This window comes from Ylistrum balloti, unplaced genomic scaffold, assembly GCF_031769215.1.
Source record: "Ylistrum balloti isolate Yb309-2 unplaced genomic scaffold, AGI_CSIRO_Ybal_v1 Utg370762, whole genome shotgun sequence".
NCBI lineage: Eukaryota > Metazoa > Mollusca > Bivalvia > Pectinida > Pectinidae > Ylistrum > Ylistrum balloti.
Genome location: NW_026782447.1, coordinates 171,623 through 191,160, shown reverse-complemented (window position 1 = coordinate 191,160; position 19,538 = coordinate 171,623). Strand labels below are relative to the sequence as shown.

At 42.1% G+C, this 19,538-nt stretch overlaps 1 protein-coding gene across 1 annotated transcript; it reads left to right on the top strand.

Moving 5' to 3' along the window:
- The first annotated feature begins 2 nt into the window (after window positions 1-2).
- On the top strand, window positions 3-12,837 carry LOC132558156 (bifunctional coenzyme A synthase-like). The gene is made up of 7 exons (XM_060222688.1): window positions 3-28; window positions 3,493-4,179; window positions 6,428-6,642; window positions 7,478-7,609; window positions 9,476-9,602; window positions 10,637-10,764; window positions 12,340-12,837. Exons 2-7 carry the CDS (start codon window positions 3,519-3,521, stop codon window positions 12,835-12,837), a joined length of 1,761 nt encoding a protein of 586 aa, XP_060078671.1. The 5' UTR covers window positions 3-28; window positions 3,493-3,518.
- The last annotated feature ends 6,701 nt before the right edge of the window (window positions 12,838-19,538 follow it).

Here is a 19,538-nt window from a genome sequence, read left to right as displayed (position 1 = left end):
TCCAAAAACAATACACAAAACGGTTACGGTTGGTATTAAAATATCCGGATACTATCCGGATATTTATCCGGTTAGCTACGATTTCAGTTATACTGCGAAGATTAAGGATGTATATTCGCTATTTTATGTCATTATAAAAGTATTACTTTCATTGTCTATGGTACTAAACATGATGGCGATGGAAGGATGATTTTCACTTTTGATCGTACGGTCTCGTTTTACATTTTATAATCTCCCTGATATGTGTATCCACTTTGTCCATTATGTTTACATTTTGACCCCAGGCTGAGGACTCGGTAGGATTGTGGTTTTAGTCAATAGTACACATATATACTTTATGTTTACATATTAACATTATCATAAAGTAATCATGTACAGACACAAGAAAGAAATTATATTGATTTAGTCTACATGACAGTGGCTTATTTAGCAATAAATACTTCTACAGTGATCTGCTTTGTTGAAACAGCCATTTACAAATATATACATGTAGAATTTGTACGGTTATGTATATATATATATATATATATGTATGTATTTCCAGTTGCATTTTTACAAGGGTATTAGGGTAGAGGCAATACAGAATTTGCCATAAAATCTTTTTATGATATATTGAAGCTCAAACTGATCAAATAAATAAACTTTCTATCTTCATTAGCCTTGCTTTAAAACTACAATGGAAAAATGGTATCAAATAGAAGACTTCATTTTTGAGAAGAGATGTTGGATTAAATAAAAGGACAAAAGGGAATGTGTGATGTATAAATTTCAGGACCCACAATCCCTTAATTAAAGAGTTATTGCCCTTATTAAAATTTTGTGTCCGAAGCATAAGTTTGTTTACATTTAAACTAGGATAATTAAAATTGGTTTATTCATTGATCATGTGAAGAAAATGTGCAGTGTATCAATGTTAGGGCCTGCAACCCCTTAATTACAGAGTCATTGCCCTTTGTAACTTTTTAATGTCCATAGCATTACCCATGTCCATAGCCCACCATCATCAGATGGTGGTGCTATTCAAATCACCCTACGTCCTTGGTCCGTTGTCAGTCCGTCCGTCCGTAAACTATTCTTGTTACCGCTATTTATGGAAAAGTATTAGATGGATCTTTCTCAAATTTCATGTGCAGTTTCCCCTTGGTCCCTAGTTGTGCATTGTACCTTTTTTGGACTGATTCTAATTCATGATGGCTGACAGGTGGCCATCTTGGATCTTAGAAGTAAAAGTTTGTTACCGCTATTTCTTGGAAAGTACTGGATGGATCTTTCTCAAATTTCATATGCAGGTTCCCCTTGGTCCCTAGTTGTGCATTGTACCTTTTTTGGACTGATCCGAATTCAAGATGGCCGCTTGTTGGCCTTCTTTTATTTTAAAAAGAAAAATTAAGTACCGCTATTTCTGAGAAAGTTCTGGATGGATCTTTGTCAGATTTCATAGGGTGCTTCCCCTTGGTCCCTAGTTGTGCAGTGTACCTTTTTTGGACTTATTCGAAATCAAGATGGCTGACAGGCAGCCATCTTGGATTTTGAGAGTAAAATCTTCTTACCGCTATTTCTGAGGAAGTACTGGATGGATCCTTCTGATATTTCATAGGTATTAGTTTCCCTTGGTCCCTAGTTGTGCATTGTACATTTTTTGAACTGATTTGAAATCAAGGTGGCCCACAGGCAGCCTTCTTGGATGTCAACATTAATACAGCACAAGCATATTTTCTTTGATATTCTATCATATTGATTCAAGACCATGTCCATTATCCACCTGTAACTGACTGATATCTAATAATACTTTGGGATCTTTTTCAGATGATATTTGCTAATAGGTGCTTAATAAAAATATCTTGTGCCATCATTGAGTACATTCGATGAAGACCAGTTCATGAACATTTACAACACCTGTAACAAACAAAAAAAATAAACAAATCTTCAAGAACTGAAAACAGATCCTCAAATGGTGGGTGCCAAGATCCCTCTGAGATCTCTTGTTCTGCATTTAATCTAGGATACTGAAACATGATATATACATCAGGTGCAGTGCAATGTCTAGGCCCATGGCTCCTCAGTACAGAGTTAAACCAAATTCAAGGCCTGCAACCTCTTAATTACAGAATTGTTGAATTGGTTAAATCAAATTGTTTTGGGAAAGCATTCATCAGTTTTACTAATACTCTTGTTATCTCTGTCAATCAAAGGGTCTTCTCCTTCAGAATGTAAGGGTGACATTCAAATGATCACACTGCCTTCCACTTGAGAGCCTCAAATTCAGTAGAGTAATTAACGATGTTCAACTTACCTTTAAATAGTCCCAGCCAGTAACTTTGATTGTCGAGAAAAGGCCCTGCCAGTAACTTTGATTGTCAAGAAAAGGCCCAGCCAGTTACTTTGATTGTCAAGACAAGGCCCAGCCAGTTACTTTGATTGTCAAGAAAAGGCCCAGCCAGTTACTTTGATTGTCAAGACAAGGCCCAGCCAGTTACTTTGATTGTTGCATAATAAGCACAGCCAATAACTTTGATTGTTGTGTAATAGTCCAAAACCAGTTACTTTGATTGTTATGTTGTGTTTATTAGCTCAGCCTGACTTTGGTAGTCAGTGTTGTTCGATAAGCTCAGCCTGTGACTGGTATTGTCAGTGTTGTGTAACTAACTCAGCCTGTGACTTGTATTGTCAGGGTTGTGTAACTAACTCAGCCTGTGACTTGTATTGTCAGTGCTGTATAACTTACTCAGCCTGTGACTGGTATTGTCAGTGTTGTGTAACTAACTCAGCCTGTGACTTGTATTGTCAGTATTGTGTAACTAACTCAGCCTGTGACTTGTATTGTCAGTGTTGTGTAACTAACTCAGCCTGTGACTTGTATTGTCAGGGTTGTGTAACTAACTCAGCCTGTGACTTGTATTGATAGTGTTGTATAACTAACTCAGCCTGTGACTTGTATTGTCAGTGCTGTGTAACTAACTCAGCCTGTGACTTGGATTGTCAGGGTTGTGTAACTAACTCAGCCTGTGACTTGGATTATCAGTGATGCGTAATTAGCTCAGTCTGTGACTTGGATTGTCAGTGATGGGTAATTAGCTCAGTCTGTGACTTGGATTGTCAGTGATGGGTAGTTAGCTCAGTCTGTGACTTGGATTGTCAGTGATGGGTAATTAGCTCAGTCTGTGACATGGATTGTCAGTGATGGGTAATTAGCTCAGTCTGTGACATGGATTGTCAGTGATGGGTAATTAGCTCAGTCTGTGACTTGGATTGTCAGTGATGGGTAATTAGCTCAGTCTGTGACATGGATTGTCAATGATGGGTAATTAGCTCAGTCTGTGACTTGGATTGTGGTTTGATAAGTCAAGCCAGTGATTTTGATTTTAGTGTTACAACCCCAGCTTTTGACTTATGAAATATTATGAGTTAACTCTGAATGTTTACTGCAGGCAAAATTATCTTAAGGTTCTTGTTATTCTTAACATTCACATGAACATAATTGTTCAATTGCAGGAGCACCACATCTAATCCTGTACAAGATGTTCAGTACAGGTCTCCTGATCCTCACACGCCCTCTTCCTATACTCAGGGACAGCCTCTCGCCAATGCTGACAGAAGTGGCAAAGATTGTCGCCACAACTCTCTATGTTCACATACAACCCAACACAACTCGTGACAGTCAGGTGTTCACTGTGACCCGCACTCCATACACCAAGGAACTCCGCACACTCATAACTCAGCTGTATACCTCTAGTGCATCTGTCTGTAATCACTTGGATGTCAACATTTTGTTAGGTCATATATCAAACAACAGTTGCTTCCCTTGGGATGTGAACTACATGTTAAAGCCAAGCTGTGACATAATCCTGTTTGATGATGACCACTGGCTCGGAAAAGAAGAAACCACCAGAACTAATCTATTGGGACATGTTTCCAGAAAATTCCAGCATGATTGTCAGTGTACCCCTGCAATTGATGTAGTCAGCTTCAATCTACATCAACGTAATGGGGAAGATTTATCAACACAAGATAATGTTCAGACTACAGAGTCATTGCCTCTTATTTCCAGTTTTGCCAATACAGTTTTGGGTGGTACCTTCGATCACATACATACTGGGCACAAGATCCTGCTTAGTGAAGGATGTCTGCTTGCAGACAAACGGCTAACAGTTGGTGTCACGGATGGTGACATGAACAACAGTAAGTCAACAGTGTATAATAGATCTTTCAGAAAATTCCTCCGATCTGGGATTCTCTCCCTCAACCAAGGGTGCCGTTCTGTTACATTTCTTCCTCAACCAAGTGATCATGACTACTGTCTAACCACAATGGTACTTTTCTATAAGTTCATCCTCCTGACCTAGTGCCATCATTTTATCACAAGTGTAACTCTCTGTTAGTTCATCCCCCTGACCTAGTGACCATCATCTTACCACAGGGATACCTCTCTGTTAGTTCATCTCCCTGACTTAGTGACCAACATCTTACCACAGGGATAACTCTCTGTTAGTTCATCTCCCTGACCTAGTGACCACCATCTTACCACAGGGATACCTCTCTGTTAGTTCATCTTCCTGACTTAGTGACCACCATCTTACCACAGGGATACCTCTCTGTTAGCTCACTTCCCAGACCTAGTGTCCATCATTTTATCACAAGTATAACTCTCTGTTAGTTCATCCCCCTGACCTAGTGACCACCATTTTATCACAAGTGTAACTCTCTGTTAGTTCATCCCCCTGACCTAGTGACCATCATTTTATCACCAGTGTAACTCTCTGTTAGTTCATCCCCCTGACCTAGTGACCACCATCTTACCACAGGGATACCTCTCTGTTAGTTCATTTCCCTGACTTAGTGACCACCATCTTACCACAGGGATACCTCTCTGTTAGTTCATTTCCCTGACTTAGTGACCATCAACTTACCACAAGGATACCTCTCTGTTAGTTCATCCCCCTGACCTAGTGACCATCATTTTATCACCAGTGTAACTCTCTGTTAGTTCATCCCCCTGACCTAGTGACCACCATCTTACCACAGGGATACCTCTCGGTTAGCTCATTTCCCAGACCTAGTGACCATCATTTTATCACAAGTGTAACTCTCTGTTAGTTCATCCCCCTGACCTAGTGACCATCATTTTATCACAGGGATACCTCTCTGTTAGTTCATCTTAACCTAGTGACCACCATCTTACAACTGTAAGTGGTATCAACATGAAACCTGATGGTCAGATAGATCGTGATGAGGAGACGTGCAGTGTACAAGGACCATAACTTTCTGCATAATTTAGGAGTTATGGCCCTTTGTTTTTTTAATACTTAAATTCTGTCTGTAACATAGCACAAAACTATAAGAGATATCAACATAAAACATGATTGGTAGATAGATCTTAATGAGATGTACTGTGTACAAGGACCATAACTTTCTGCATAATTTAGGAGTTATGGCCCTTTGTTGTTTTTAATACTTAAAATCTGTCTGTAACATAGCACAAAACTATAAGAGATATCAACATGAAACTTGATAGGTAGATAGATCTTGATATGGAGAAGTGTCGTGTACAAGAACCATAATTCTCAATGCATTATTTTGGAGTTATTGACCTTTATTATTGTTTATTCTTATGTTTTGTCCAATTCTTGGAGCATAACACATCTCCTACAGCATTTGTAAGACCTAATGACCATTATCTTACCACAAGAGTATCTCCTTGCTAGCTCTTGTTTCTGACCAAGTGACCACTATCTTACCACAAGAGTATCTCCTTGCTAGCTCTTGTTTCTGACCAAGTGACCACTATCTTACCACAAGAGTATCTCCTTGCTAGCTCTCGTTTCTGACCAAGTGACCACTATCTTACCACAAGTGTACCTCCTTGCTAGCTCTTGTTTCTGACCAAGTGACCACTATCTTACCACAAGTGTACCTCCTTGCTAGCTCTTGTTTCTGACCAAGTTACCACTATCTTACCACAAGAGTAACTCCTTGCTAGCTCTTGTTTCTGACCAAGTGACCACTATCTTACCACAAGAGTATCTCCTTGCTAGCTCTCGTTTCTGACCAAGTGACCACTATCTTACCACAAGGGTACCTCCTTGCTAGCTCTTGTTTCTGACCAAGTGACCACTATCTTACCACAAGTGTACCTCCTTGCTAGCTCTTGTTTCTGACCAAGTGACCACTATCTTACCACAAGAGTATCTCCTTGCTAGCTCTCGTTTCTGATCAAGTGACCACTATCTTACCACAAGAGTATCTCCTTGCTAGCTCTTGTTTCTGACCAATTGACCACTATCTTACCACAAGAGTATCTCCTTGCTAGCTCTCATTTAATTTAAATCTTACTACTATCCAACCACCACTGATTTGTTTGTAATTGTGCGAAGATCAAGAACTGTTGATGAAATAATGAATGGATACTTTTTGTTTTTTTGTTTTGAAGAAAAGACGCTATCTGAGCTGATTCAGCCAATACAGCCCAGATTGGAGTCTGTGAGAAATTTTATACAGGAAGTTCGTCCAAATATTTGTGCAGATGTGGTGCCTATCTATGATGCATTTGGTCCCACCATCACAGACAGTGATCTACAGTGTATAGTTCTTAGTCAGGAAACTAAGAAAGGGGGACAGATGGTCAAAGATGAACGCCAAAAAAAGGTGAGGGAGTAGATCAGAGGAAAAACCCATGGGGAACCCATACATATCTTATGGTGCCATAGAAGAATTTCCCACTATACAGTAGACTGTTTTGTATGTAGGTCAGCAGGATTTCCTCATCTATATATAGAATGTCTTGTACATTTGTCAGAGTACACATTGCCAGATCACTTGCATTCATCGATCAGATGATACCTGGCATCAGGAGGATTTGCAAAAACAGAAAACCTGTAACTAACCAACCCAACCATTTGTCAGCAGGATTTCCCTCCTATATATATATTGGTCAGCATGATTTCCCTCCTGTATATATATTTGTCAGCAGGATTTCCCTCCTATATATACATTTGTCAGCAGGATTTCCCCTTTATAAATAGACTGTCTTGTACACAAACATTTGTCAGCAGGGTTTCCCCATGATATATACTAGTAGACTGTGTTGTGTGAAGAATATTTACAGCTGGAAGACCTTGTTTAACTCGAAGCATTTTGTCAGTCCCTGCCTTACTTTACACAAAACATTTGAACTCACTTAAATCAAACACTCAGTTTTCTTGAAGATTTTTCATGACCTGCTGAGTTTGAGGTAACACGGTGTGACTGTAAATACATGTCATATGCAAATGTTTTTGTGCCTCTTCTTTAAATCATACATAGTTTAGATTATTTCTCAATCTATGAAATATAAAATAAAAACTCCGCACACTAAACAATTGTTATTACAATGAAGATTTATTTAGGCTGTTTATTGTCATTCATTAAGTTTGAGAATTTCTGTGTGACATTGTGTGTTTACTGGACCAGTATTTGAATGATGTGTGGCCTACCTTGACAGGGTTTTCCCGTCCTTGAGGAGTTTGTCATTGAGCTAGTGGAAGATAAGCAGCATAATCAATATGAGGAAAACAAAATTAGCTCATCTTCTTATCGCAAACGGTTGTTGGGAACTCTAATCAACACGCTGAAGGTATGTCATACTGTAGAATATACATCAAACCAGGGACTGTATAGGTAAGTCATACTAAGGACTTCACAAACATGTCATAATGTAGACTTTACAGGTATGTAATAATGTAGACTTTACAGGTATGTCATACCGGGGACTGTACAGGTATGTCATACTACAGACTTCACATACATGTCATAACGGGGACTTCAAAGACATGTCATACCAAGGACTACACAGGTATGTCATACTGGGCACTACACAGGTATGTCATACTGGGGACTGTACAGGTATGTCATACCGGGGACTGTACAGGTATGTCATACTATGGACTTCACAAACATGTCATAATGGGGACTTTAAAGACATGTCATACCAGAGACTACACAAGTATGTCATACTGGGCACTACACAGGTATGTCATATTGGGGACTGTACAGGTATGTCATACTGGGGATTATACAGGTATATCATACTGGGGACTGTACAGGTATGTCATACTTGGGACTGTACAGGTATGTCATACTTGGAACTGTACAGGTATGTCATACTGGGGACTGTACAGGTATGTCATACTAGGGACTTTACAGGTATGTCATACTGGGGACTACACAGGTATGTCATACTGGAGACTGTACAGGTATATCATACTGGGGATTATACAGGTATGTCATACTGGGGACTGTACAGGTGTGTCATACTTGGGACTGTACTGGTATGTCATACTTGGGACTGTACATGTACTGTACAGGTATGTCATACTGGGGACTACACAGGTATGTCATACTGGGGACTACACAGGTATGTCATACTGGGGACTACATGTACTGTACAGGTATGTCATACTGGGGACTACACAGGTATGTCATACTGGGGACTACACAGGTATGTCATACTGGGAGCCCTACATGTATGTCATACTGGAGACTGTACAGGTATGTCATACTAGGAACTATACAGGTATGTCATACCGGGGACTACACAGGTATGTCATACTGGGGACTACACAGGTATGTCTTACTGGGGACTTTACAGGTCTGTCATACTGGGGACTGTACATGTATTTCATACTGGGGACTGTACAGGTATGTCATACTTGGGACTGTACAAGTATGTCATACTTGGAACTGTACAGGTATGTCATACTTGTAACTGTACAGGTATGTCATACTGGGGACTTTACAGGTATGTCATACTGGGGACTACATGTACTGTACAGGTATGTCATACTGGGGACTACACAGGTATGTCATACTGGGAACCCTTCATGTATGTCATACTGGAGACTGTACAGGTATGTCATACTGGGGACTATACAGGTATGTCTTACTGGGGACTGTACAGGTATGTCATACTGAGGACTATACAGGTATGTCATACTGGGGACTGTAAAGGTATTTCATACTGGGGACTATACAGGTATGTCATACTGGGGACTGTACAGGTATGTCATATTGGGGCTGTACATGTATTTCATACTGTGGACTATACAGGTATTTCATACTGGGGACTAAACATGTATGTCATACTGGGGATTGTACAGGTATGTCATACTGGGGATTATACAGGTATGTCATACTGGGGACTATACAGGTATGTCATACTGGGGATTGTACAGGTATGTCTTACTGGGGACTGTACAGGTATGTCATACTGGGGACTGTACAGGTATGTCATATTGGGGATAATACAGGTATGTCATACTGGGGACTTTACAGGTATGTCATACTGGGGACTACACAGGTATGTCATACTGGGGACTTTACAGGTATGTCATACTGGGGACTAAACAGGTATGTCATACTTGGGACTACACAGTTATGATTTTAAGAAACAGTAGTTTTCTGGGTTTCATATTATTATATTTTTGTAACATTTATATTTTAGATAAAAGAAGATTTACTGGCTGTGCCATATGTAATAGGGCTGACAGGAGGAATAGCCAGTGGAAAGTCAGCAGTGTGTAAACGTCTGGAAGCTTTGGGGGCTGGTACTATTGACTGTGACAAACTAGGTACGTTATGTTTGACAGGAAAAATATGTAGTGGACAGTCATTAGTGTGTAAACATCTGGAAGTCTGACCAGTCGACAGAAGGTTGACACAAGGTGTAGTTGTTTGTATCAATATTATGTGTTATATATGACAGGACATGAAGTGTACAGGAAGGGCCGACCAGCCTACAGAAGGTTGACACAAGATGTAGTTGTATATCAATATTCTGTGTTATTTGTAACAGGACATGAAGTGTACAGGAAGGGTCGACCAGCCTACAGAAGGTTGACACAAGATGTAGTTGTATATCAATATTCTGTGTTATTTGTAACAGGACATGAAGTGTACAGGAAGGGTCGACCAGCCTACAGAATGTTGACACAAGATGTAGTTGTATATCAATTTTCTGTGTTATATATAACAGGACATGAAGTGTACAGGAAGGGTCGACCAGCCTACAGAAGGTTGACACAAGATGTAGTTGTATATCAATATTCTGTGTTATTTGTAACAGGACATGAAGTGTACAAGAAGGGCCGACCAGCCTACAGAAGGTTGACACAAGATGTAGTTGTATATCAATATTCTTTGTTATATATAACAGGACATGAAGTGTACAGGAAGGGCCGACCAGCCTACAGAATGTTGACACAAGATGTAGTTGTATATCAATATTCTGTGTTATTTGTAACAGGACATGAAGTGTACAGGAAGGGTCGACCAGCCTACAGAAGGTTGACACAAGATGTAGTTGTATATCAATATTCTGTGTTATTTGTAACAGGACATGAAGTGTACAGGAAGGGTCGACCAGCCTACAGAAGGTTGACACAAGATGTAGTTGTATATCAATATTCAGTGTTATTTGTAACAGGACATGAAGTGTACAGGAAGGGCCGACCAGCCTACAGAAGGTTGACACAAGATGTAGTTGTATATCAATATTCTGTGTTATTTGTAACAGGACATGAAGTGTACAGGAAGGGTCGACCAGCCTACAGAAGGTTGACACAAGATGTAGTTGTATATCAATTTTCTGTGTTATATATAACAGGACATGAAGTGTACAGGAAGGGTCGACCAGCCTACAGAAGGTTGGTGGATGTGTTCGGAGAGTCCATTGTTGATGAGAACATGGAAATCAACAGAAAAGTGCTGGGACCAATTGTATTTAGTGACCAAGTGAGTAACATAGAAGGTTTATTGGAGTGGAAATCATCTTGATGACAATTTTCTTAATATAATAATTGAATTGAATTAAAACCTACTCCTCTTTCACACCTGGATGGATTTCAACCAAATGGTCTGCTGCATCATTGGGTGAGGTTTATCATTTCTTAAATTCAGAATTTTGCTTCAACTCTTAGGGGATGAGGGATGGGACCTTATTTTAAAGTTCATTATTTTCTTCGAGTTAAAGGGGAAACATGAAATGAGATTTTTAGGTCATCTGACCCGAAGGATCGAGATGACCTATAGCCATCGTGCTTCACCCGTCGTCGTCCGCCGTGCGTCATCTGTAAACTTTTCATTCAAAATCTTCTTCTCAAATACTAGAAGGCCAAGGGGGCTAACACTTGGCCCATAGCATGCTGGGATGAAGGGCTACCAAGTTTGTCACAAATTAATGACCTTGACCCATGTTCAAGGTCACAGGGGTCAAATATGTTAAAATATACAAACAACTTCTTCTCAATAAGCAAAAGTCCATGAGTACTGATATTGGACCTGTAGGATGCTTGGAGGAAAGGCTGCCAAGTTCGTTTAAATGAATGACCTTGACCCACTTTCAAGGTCACAGGGGTCAAATATGTTGAAATTTTTAAACAACCACTTCTCAACAACCAAAAGGCTCAGATTGCTGATATTGGGTCTGTAGCATGCTGGGATGAAAGGCTATCTCGTTTATTCAAATGAATGACCTCAACCCACTTTCTAGGTCACAGGGGTTAAATATGTTAAAATATACAAACAACTTCTTCTCAATAAGCAAAAGTCCATGAGTGCTGATATTGGGCCTGTAGGATGCTTGGAGGAAAGGCTACCAAGTTTGTTCAAATGAATGATCTTGACCCACTTTCAAGGTCAAAGGGGTCAAATATGTTAAAATATACAAACGACTTTTTCTCAATAAGCAAAAGTCCAAGAGTGCTGATATTGGGCCTGTAGGATGCTTGGAGGAAGGGTTACCATGTGTGTTCAAATGAATGACCTCAACCCACTTTCTAGGTCACAGGGGTCAAATATGTTAAAATATACAAACAACTTCTCTTCAATAAGCAAAAGTCCAAGAGTGCTGATAATGGCAGTAGGATGCTGGGATGACATGCTACCAAATTTGTTCAAATGAATGACCTTGACCCACTTTCAAGGTCACAGGGTTTAAATATGTTAAAATATGCAAATGACTTCTCAATAACCAAAATAATTAGATTGCTGATATTGGGCCTGTAGGATGCTTTAGGGAAGTGTTACCAAATGTATTCAAGTGAATGACCTTGACCCACTTTCAAGATTACAGCTTCAAATATGTTAAAATCTGTAAACGACTTCTTCTCCGTAACCAAAAGGCTCAGAGTGCTGATATTGGGCTTGTAGGATGCTGGGAGGAAGGGCTACCAAGTTTATTCAAATGAATAAAGCCCACTGTTTTAACGACAGACTCACTGTTGTTAGAGTTTGGCTTGCTTTTTGTCAGATGACCGTTAAGGCCCATGGGCCTCTTGTTGAGATTTCAGTAGTTCCAATTTATTTTAGGAAAAGCTAAAGATGTTAAACTCCATAGTCTGGCCAGAAATTTCTAAACTAGCAGAGGAAAAGATCCAGCAGTTCAGAAAAGGTATGTTCAGATACAACATATCCCTCATGTTCAGCAGTTCAGATACAGCGTGTCCTTCATGTACAGCAGTTCAGATACAGCATGTCCCTCATGTTCAGCAGTTCAGATACAGCGTGTCCTTCATGTACAGCAGTTCAGATACAACATATCCCTCATGTTCAGCAGTTCAGATACAGCGTGTCCTTCATGTACAGCAGTTCAGATACAGCATGTCCCTCATGTACAGCAGTTCAGACACAGCATGTCCCTCATGTATAGCAGTTCAGATACAACATGTCCCTCATATTAAGCAGTTCAGACACAGTATGTTCCTCATGTACAACAGTTCAGACACAGCATGTCCCTCATGTACAGCAGTTCAGACACAGCACGTCCCTCATGTACAGCAGTTCAAACTCTACATATCCCTCAAGTAAAGCAGTTCAGACATGGCACGTCCCTTATGTACAGCAGTTCAGACACATCCTATCCCTCATGTATAGCAGTTCAGATACAGCGTGTCCTTTATGTACAGCAGTTCAGATACAACATATCCCTCATGTTCAGCAGTTCAGATACAGCATGTCCCTCATGTATAGCAGTTCAGAAACAACATGTCCCTCATATTAAGCAGTTCAGACACAGCATGTTCCTCATGTACAGCAGTTCAGACACAGCACGTCCCTCATGTACAACAGTTCAGACACAGCATGTCCTTCATGTGCAACAGTTCAGATTCAGCATGTCCCTAATGTACAGGCTTTTCAGACATGTCATGTCCCTCATGTACAGCAGTTCAGACACAGCATGTCCCTCATGTATAGCAGTTCAGAAACAACATGTCCCTCATATTAAGCAGTTCAGACACAGCATGTTCCTCATGTACAGCAGTTCAGACACAGCACGTCCCTCATGTACAACAGTTCAGACACAGCATGTCCTTCATGTGCAACAGTTCAGATTCAGCATGTCCCTAATGTACAGGCTTTTCAGACATGTCATGTCCCTCATGTACAGGCTTTTCAGACACAGCATGTCCCTAATGTACAGGCTTTTCAGACACAGCATGTCCCTCATTTACAGGCTTTTCAGACTTATCACTTTACCTATATCAAAGGTAATCCAGGAGATATTTCATTTAAAAGCCAATTGATGATACACCCAACCAACCGTTAATGTTTGATGATGACATACCCAACCAACCGTTAATGTTTGATGATGACATACCCAACCAACTGTTAATGTTTGATGATGACATACCCAACCAACCGTTAATGTTTGATGATGACATACCCAACCAACCGTTAATGTTTGATGATGACATACCCAACCAACCGTTAATGTTTGATGATGACATACCCAACCAACTGTTAATGTTTGATGATGACATACCCAACCAACCGTTAATGTTTGATGATGACATACCCAACCAACCGTTAATGTTTGATGATGACATACCCAACCAACCGTTAATGTTTGATGATGACATACCCAACCAACCGTTAATGTTTGATGATGACATACCCAACCAACCGTTAATGTTTGATGATGACATACCCAACCAACCGTTAATGTTTGATGATGACATACCCAACCAACCGTTAATGTTTGATGATGACATACCCAACCAACCGTTAATGTTTGATGATGACATACCCAACCAACCGTTAATGTTTGATGATGACATACCCAACCAACCGTTAATGTTTAATGACCCAACCAACCGTTACCATGTTTGATGATGACATACCCTGTCACCAGGGGGCCCTGTCTGTATAACTACATGTTACAGTACCCAACCACACCACTATCTGTTTGATGATGACATACCCAACCTGTACCGTTACATGTTACAGTACCATGTCACTACCTGTCACCAGGGGACACTGTCTGTATAACTACATGTTACAGTACCACACCATTATCTGTCACCAGGGGGCACTGTCCCACACCATTAACTGTCACTACATGTTACAGTATCACATCACTTACACTGTCACCAGGGGACACTGTCTGTTTAACTACATGTTACAGTACCACACCACTATCTATCACCAGGGGGCCCTGTCTGTATAACTACATGTTACAGTACCACACCATTATCTGTCACCAGGGGCCCTGTCTGTATAACTACATGTTACAGTACCACACCATTATCTGTCACCAGGGGGCACTGTCTGTTTAACTACATATTACAGTACCATGTTACTACCTGTCATCAGGGGGCCCCGTCTGTATAACTACATGTTACAGTACCACACCACTATCTGTCACCAGAGGGCACTGTCTGTATAACTACATGTTACAGTACCATGTCACTACCTGTCACCAGGGGGTCCTGTCTCTATAACTACATGTTACAGTATCACACCATTATCTGTCACCAGGGGCCACTGTCTGTATAACTACATGTTACAGTACCATGTCACTACCTGTCACCAGGGGGCCATGTCTGTATAACTACATGTACCACACTATCTGTACCAGGGGGCACTACATGTTACAGTACCATACCAGGGGGCCTGTCACCAGGGGGCCCTGTCTGTATAACTACATGTTACAGTACCATGTCACTACTTGTCACCAGGGGGTCCTATCTGTATAACTACATGTTACAGTACCACACCATTATCTGTCACCAGGGGGCACTGTCTGTATAACTACATGTTACAGTACCATGTCACTACCTGTCACCAGGGGGCCCTGTCTGTATAACTACATGTTACAGTACCACACCACTATCTGTCACCAGGGGGCACTGTCTGTATAACTACATGTTACAGTACCATGTCACTACCTGTCACCAGGGGGCCCTGTCTGTATAACTACATGTTACAGTACCACACCATTATCTGTCACCAGGGGGCCCTGTCTGTATAACTACATGTTACAGTACCACACCACCACCAGGGGGCACTATAACTGTCACCATGTCACTAGGGGGGGCCTGTCTGTATAACTACATGTTACAGTACCATGTCACTACCTGTCACCAGGGGGCCATGTCTGTATAACTACATGTTACAGTACCACACCACTATCTGTCACCAGGGGGCACTGTCTGTATAACTACATGTTACAGTACCATGTCACTACCTGTCACCAGGGGGCCCTGTCTGTATAACTACATGTTACAGTACCACACCACTATCTGTCACCAGGGGGCCCTGTCTGTATAACTACATGTTACAGTACCATGTCACTACCTGTCACCAGGGGGCCATGTCTGTATAACTACATGTTACAGTACCACACCATTATCTGTCACCAGAGGGCACTGTCTGTATAACTACATGTTACAGTACCACACCACTATCTGTCACCAGGGGGCCCTGTCTGTATAACTACATGTTACAGTACCATGTCACTACCTGTCACCAGGGGGCCCTGTCTGTATAACTACATGTTACAGTACCATGTCACTACCTGTCACCAGGGGGCCCTGTCTGTATAACTACATGTTACAGTACCACACCACTATCTGTCACCAGGGGGCCCTGTCTGTATAACTACATGTTACAGTACCACACCACTATCTGTCACCAGGGGGCCCTGTCTGTATAACTACATGTTACAGTACCATGTCACTACCTGTCACCAGGGGGCCCTGTCTGTATAACTACATGTTACAGTACCACACCACTATCTGTCACCAGGGGGCACTGTCTGTATAACTACATGTTACAGTACCATGTCACTACCTGTATAACTACATGTTACAGTACCACACCACTATCTGTCACCAGGGGGCCCTGTCTGTATAACTACATGTTACAGTACCATGTCACTACCTGTCACCAGGGGGCCCTGTCTGTATAACTACATGTTACAGTACCACACCACTATCTGTCACCAGGGGGCACTGTCTGTATAACTACATGTTACAGTACCATGTCACTACCTGTCACCAGGGGGCCCTGTCTGTATAACTACATGTTACAGTACCACACCACTATCTGTCACCAGGGGGCACTGTCTGTATAACTACATGTTACAGTACCATGTCACTACCTGTCACCAGGGGGCCCTGTCTGTATAACTACATGTTACAGTACCACACCATTATCTGTCACCAGGGGGCACTGTCTGTATAACTACATGTTACAGTACCACACCACTATCTGTCACCAGGGGGCACTGTCTGTATAACTACATGTTACAGTACCATGTCACTACCTGTCACCAGGGGGCCCTGTCTGTATAACTACATGTTACAGTACTACATGTTACAGTACCACACCACTATCTGTCACCAGGGGGCCCTGTCTGTATAACTACATGTTACAGTACCATGTCAATACCTGTCACCAGGGGGCCCTGTCTGTATAACTACATGTTACAGTATCACACCATTATCTGTCACCAGGGGGCACTGTCTGTATAACTACATGTTACAGTACCATGTCACTACCTGTCACCAGGGGGCCATGTCTGTATAACTACATGTTACAGTACCATGTCACTACCTGTCACCAGGGGGCCTGTCTGTATAACTACATGTTACAGTACCACACCATTATCTGTCACCAGGGGGCACTGTCTGTATAACTACATGTTACAGTACCATGTCACTACCTGTCACCAGGGGGTCCTGTCTGTATAACTACATGTTACAGTACCACACCACTATCTGTCACCAGGGGGCCCTGCCTGTACAACTACATGTTACAGTACCACACCACTATCTGTCACCAGGGGGCACTGTCTGTATAACTACATGTTACAGTACCATGTCACTACCTGTCACCAGGGGGCCCTGTCTGTATAACTACATGTTACAGTACCACACTACCTGTCACCAGGGGGCCCTGTCTGTATAACTACATGTTACAGTACCACACCACTATCTGTCACCAGGGGGCCCTGTCTGTATAACTACATGTTACAGTACCACACCATTATCTGTCACCAGGGGGCACTGTCTGTATAACTACATGTTACAGTACCATGTCACTACCTGTCACCAGGGGGCCCTGTCTGTATAACTACATGTTACAGTACCACACCACTATCTGTCACCAGGGGGCACTGTCTGTATAACTACATGTTACAGTACCATGTCACTACCTGTCACCAGGGGGCCCTGTCTGTATAACTACATGTTACAGTACCACACCATTATCTGTCACCAGAGGGCACTGTCTGTATAACTACATGTTACAGTACCACACCATTATCTGTCACCAGGGGGCACTGTCTGTATAACTACATGTTACAGTACCACACCACTATCTGTCACCAGGGGGCCCTGTCTGTATAACTACATGTTACAGTACCACACCACTATCTGTCACCAGGGGGCACTGTCTGTATAACTACATGTTACAGTACCATGTCACTACCTGTCACCAGGGGGCCCTGTCTGTATAACTACATGTTACAGTACCACACCACTATCTGTCACCAGGGGGCCCTGTCTGTATAACTACATGTTACAGTACCATGTCACCCATGTCACTACCTGTCACCAGGGGGCCCTGTCTGTATAACTACATGTTACAGTACCACACCATTATTTGTCACCAGGGGGCCCTGTCTGTTTAACTACATGTTACAGTACCACACCATTATCTGTCACCAGGGGCACTGTCTGTTTAACTACATATTACAGTACCATGTCACTATCTGTCATCAGGGGGCCCCGTCTGTATAACTACATGTTACAGTACCATGTCACTACCTGTCATCAGGGGGCCCCGTCTGTATAACTACATGTTACAGTACCACACCACTATCTGTCACAATGGGGCCCTGTCTCCATAACTACATGTTACAGTACCACACCATTATCTGTCACCAGGGGGCCCTGTCTGTATAACTACATGTTACAGTACCACACCACTATCTGTCACCAGGGGGCCCTGTCTGTATAACTACATGTTACAGTACCACACCATTATCTGTCACCAGGGGGCCCTGTCTGTATAACTACATGTTACAGTACCACACCATTATCTGTCACTAGGGGGTCCTGTCTGTGTCACCAGGGGGCCCTGTCTGTATAACTACATGTTACAGTACCACACCACTATCTGTCACCAGGGGGCACTGTCTGTATAACTACATGTTACAGTACCATGTCACTACCTGTCACCAGGGGGCCCTGTCTGTATAACTACATGTTACAGTACCACACCACTATCTGTCACCAGGGGGCCCTGTCTGTATAACTACATGTTACAGTACCACACCACTATCTGTCACCAGGGGGCACTGTCTGTATAACTACATGTTACAGTACCATGTCACTACCTGTCACCAGGGGGCCCTGTCTGTATAACTACATGTTACAGTATCACACCATTATCTGTCACCAGAGGGCACTTTCTGTATAACTACATGTTACAGTACCATGTCACTACCTGTCACCAGGGGACCTGTCTGAATAACTACATGTTACAGTAACACACCATTATCTGTCACCAGGGGGCACTGTCTGTGTAACTACATGTTACAGTACCATGTCACTACCTGTCACCAGGGGGCCATGTTACAGTACCACACCATTATCTGTCACCAGGGGGCCCTGTCTGTATAACTACATGTTACAGTACCACACCATTATCTGTCACTAGGGGGTCCTGTCTGTATACTTACATGTTACAGTACCATGTCACTACCTGTCACCAGGGGGCCCTGTCTGTATAACTACATGTTACAGTACCACACCACTATCTCTCACCAGAGGGCCCAGTCTGTATAACTACATGTTACAGTACGATGTCACTACCTGTCACCAGGGGGCCCTGTTTGTATAACTACAAGTTACAGTACCACACCATTATCTGTCACCAGGGGCACTGTCTGTTTAACTACATATTACAGTACCATGTCACTATCTGTCATCAGGGGGCCCCGTCTGTATAACTACATGTTACAGTACCATGTCACTACCTGTCACCAGGGGGCCCTGTCTGTATAACTACATGTTACAGTACCACACCACTATCTGTCACCAGGGGGCCCTGTCTGTATAACTACATGTTACAGTACCACACCATTATCTGTCACCAGAGGGCACTGTCTGTATAACTACATGTTACAGTACCACACCACTATCTGTCACCAGGGGGCACTCTCTGTATAACAACATGTTACAGTACCATGTCACTACCTGTCACCAGGGGGCACTGTCTGT

What these genes read in the sequence shown, in the direction of transcription:
- LOC132558156 (XM_060222688.1), top strand. Translation starts at nt 3,519, where the DNA reads ATGTTCAGTACAGGTCTCCTGATCCTCACACGCCCTCTTCCTATACTC. An exon ending in GGATGGTGACATGAACAACA is followed by an intron (nt 4,180 to 6,427) that starts GTAAGTCAACAG and finishes TTTGTTTTGAAG; the next exon opens with AAAAGACGCTATCTGAGCTG. An exon ending in TATTGACTGTGACAAACTAG is followed by an intron (nt 9,603 to 10,636) that starts GTACGTTATGTT and finishes TATATATAACAG; the next exon opens with GACATGAAGTGTACAGGAAG.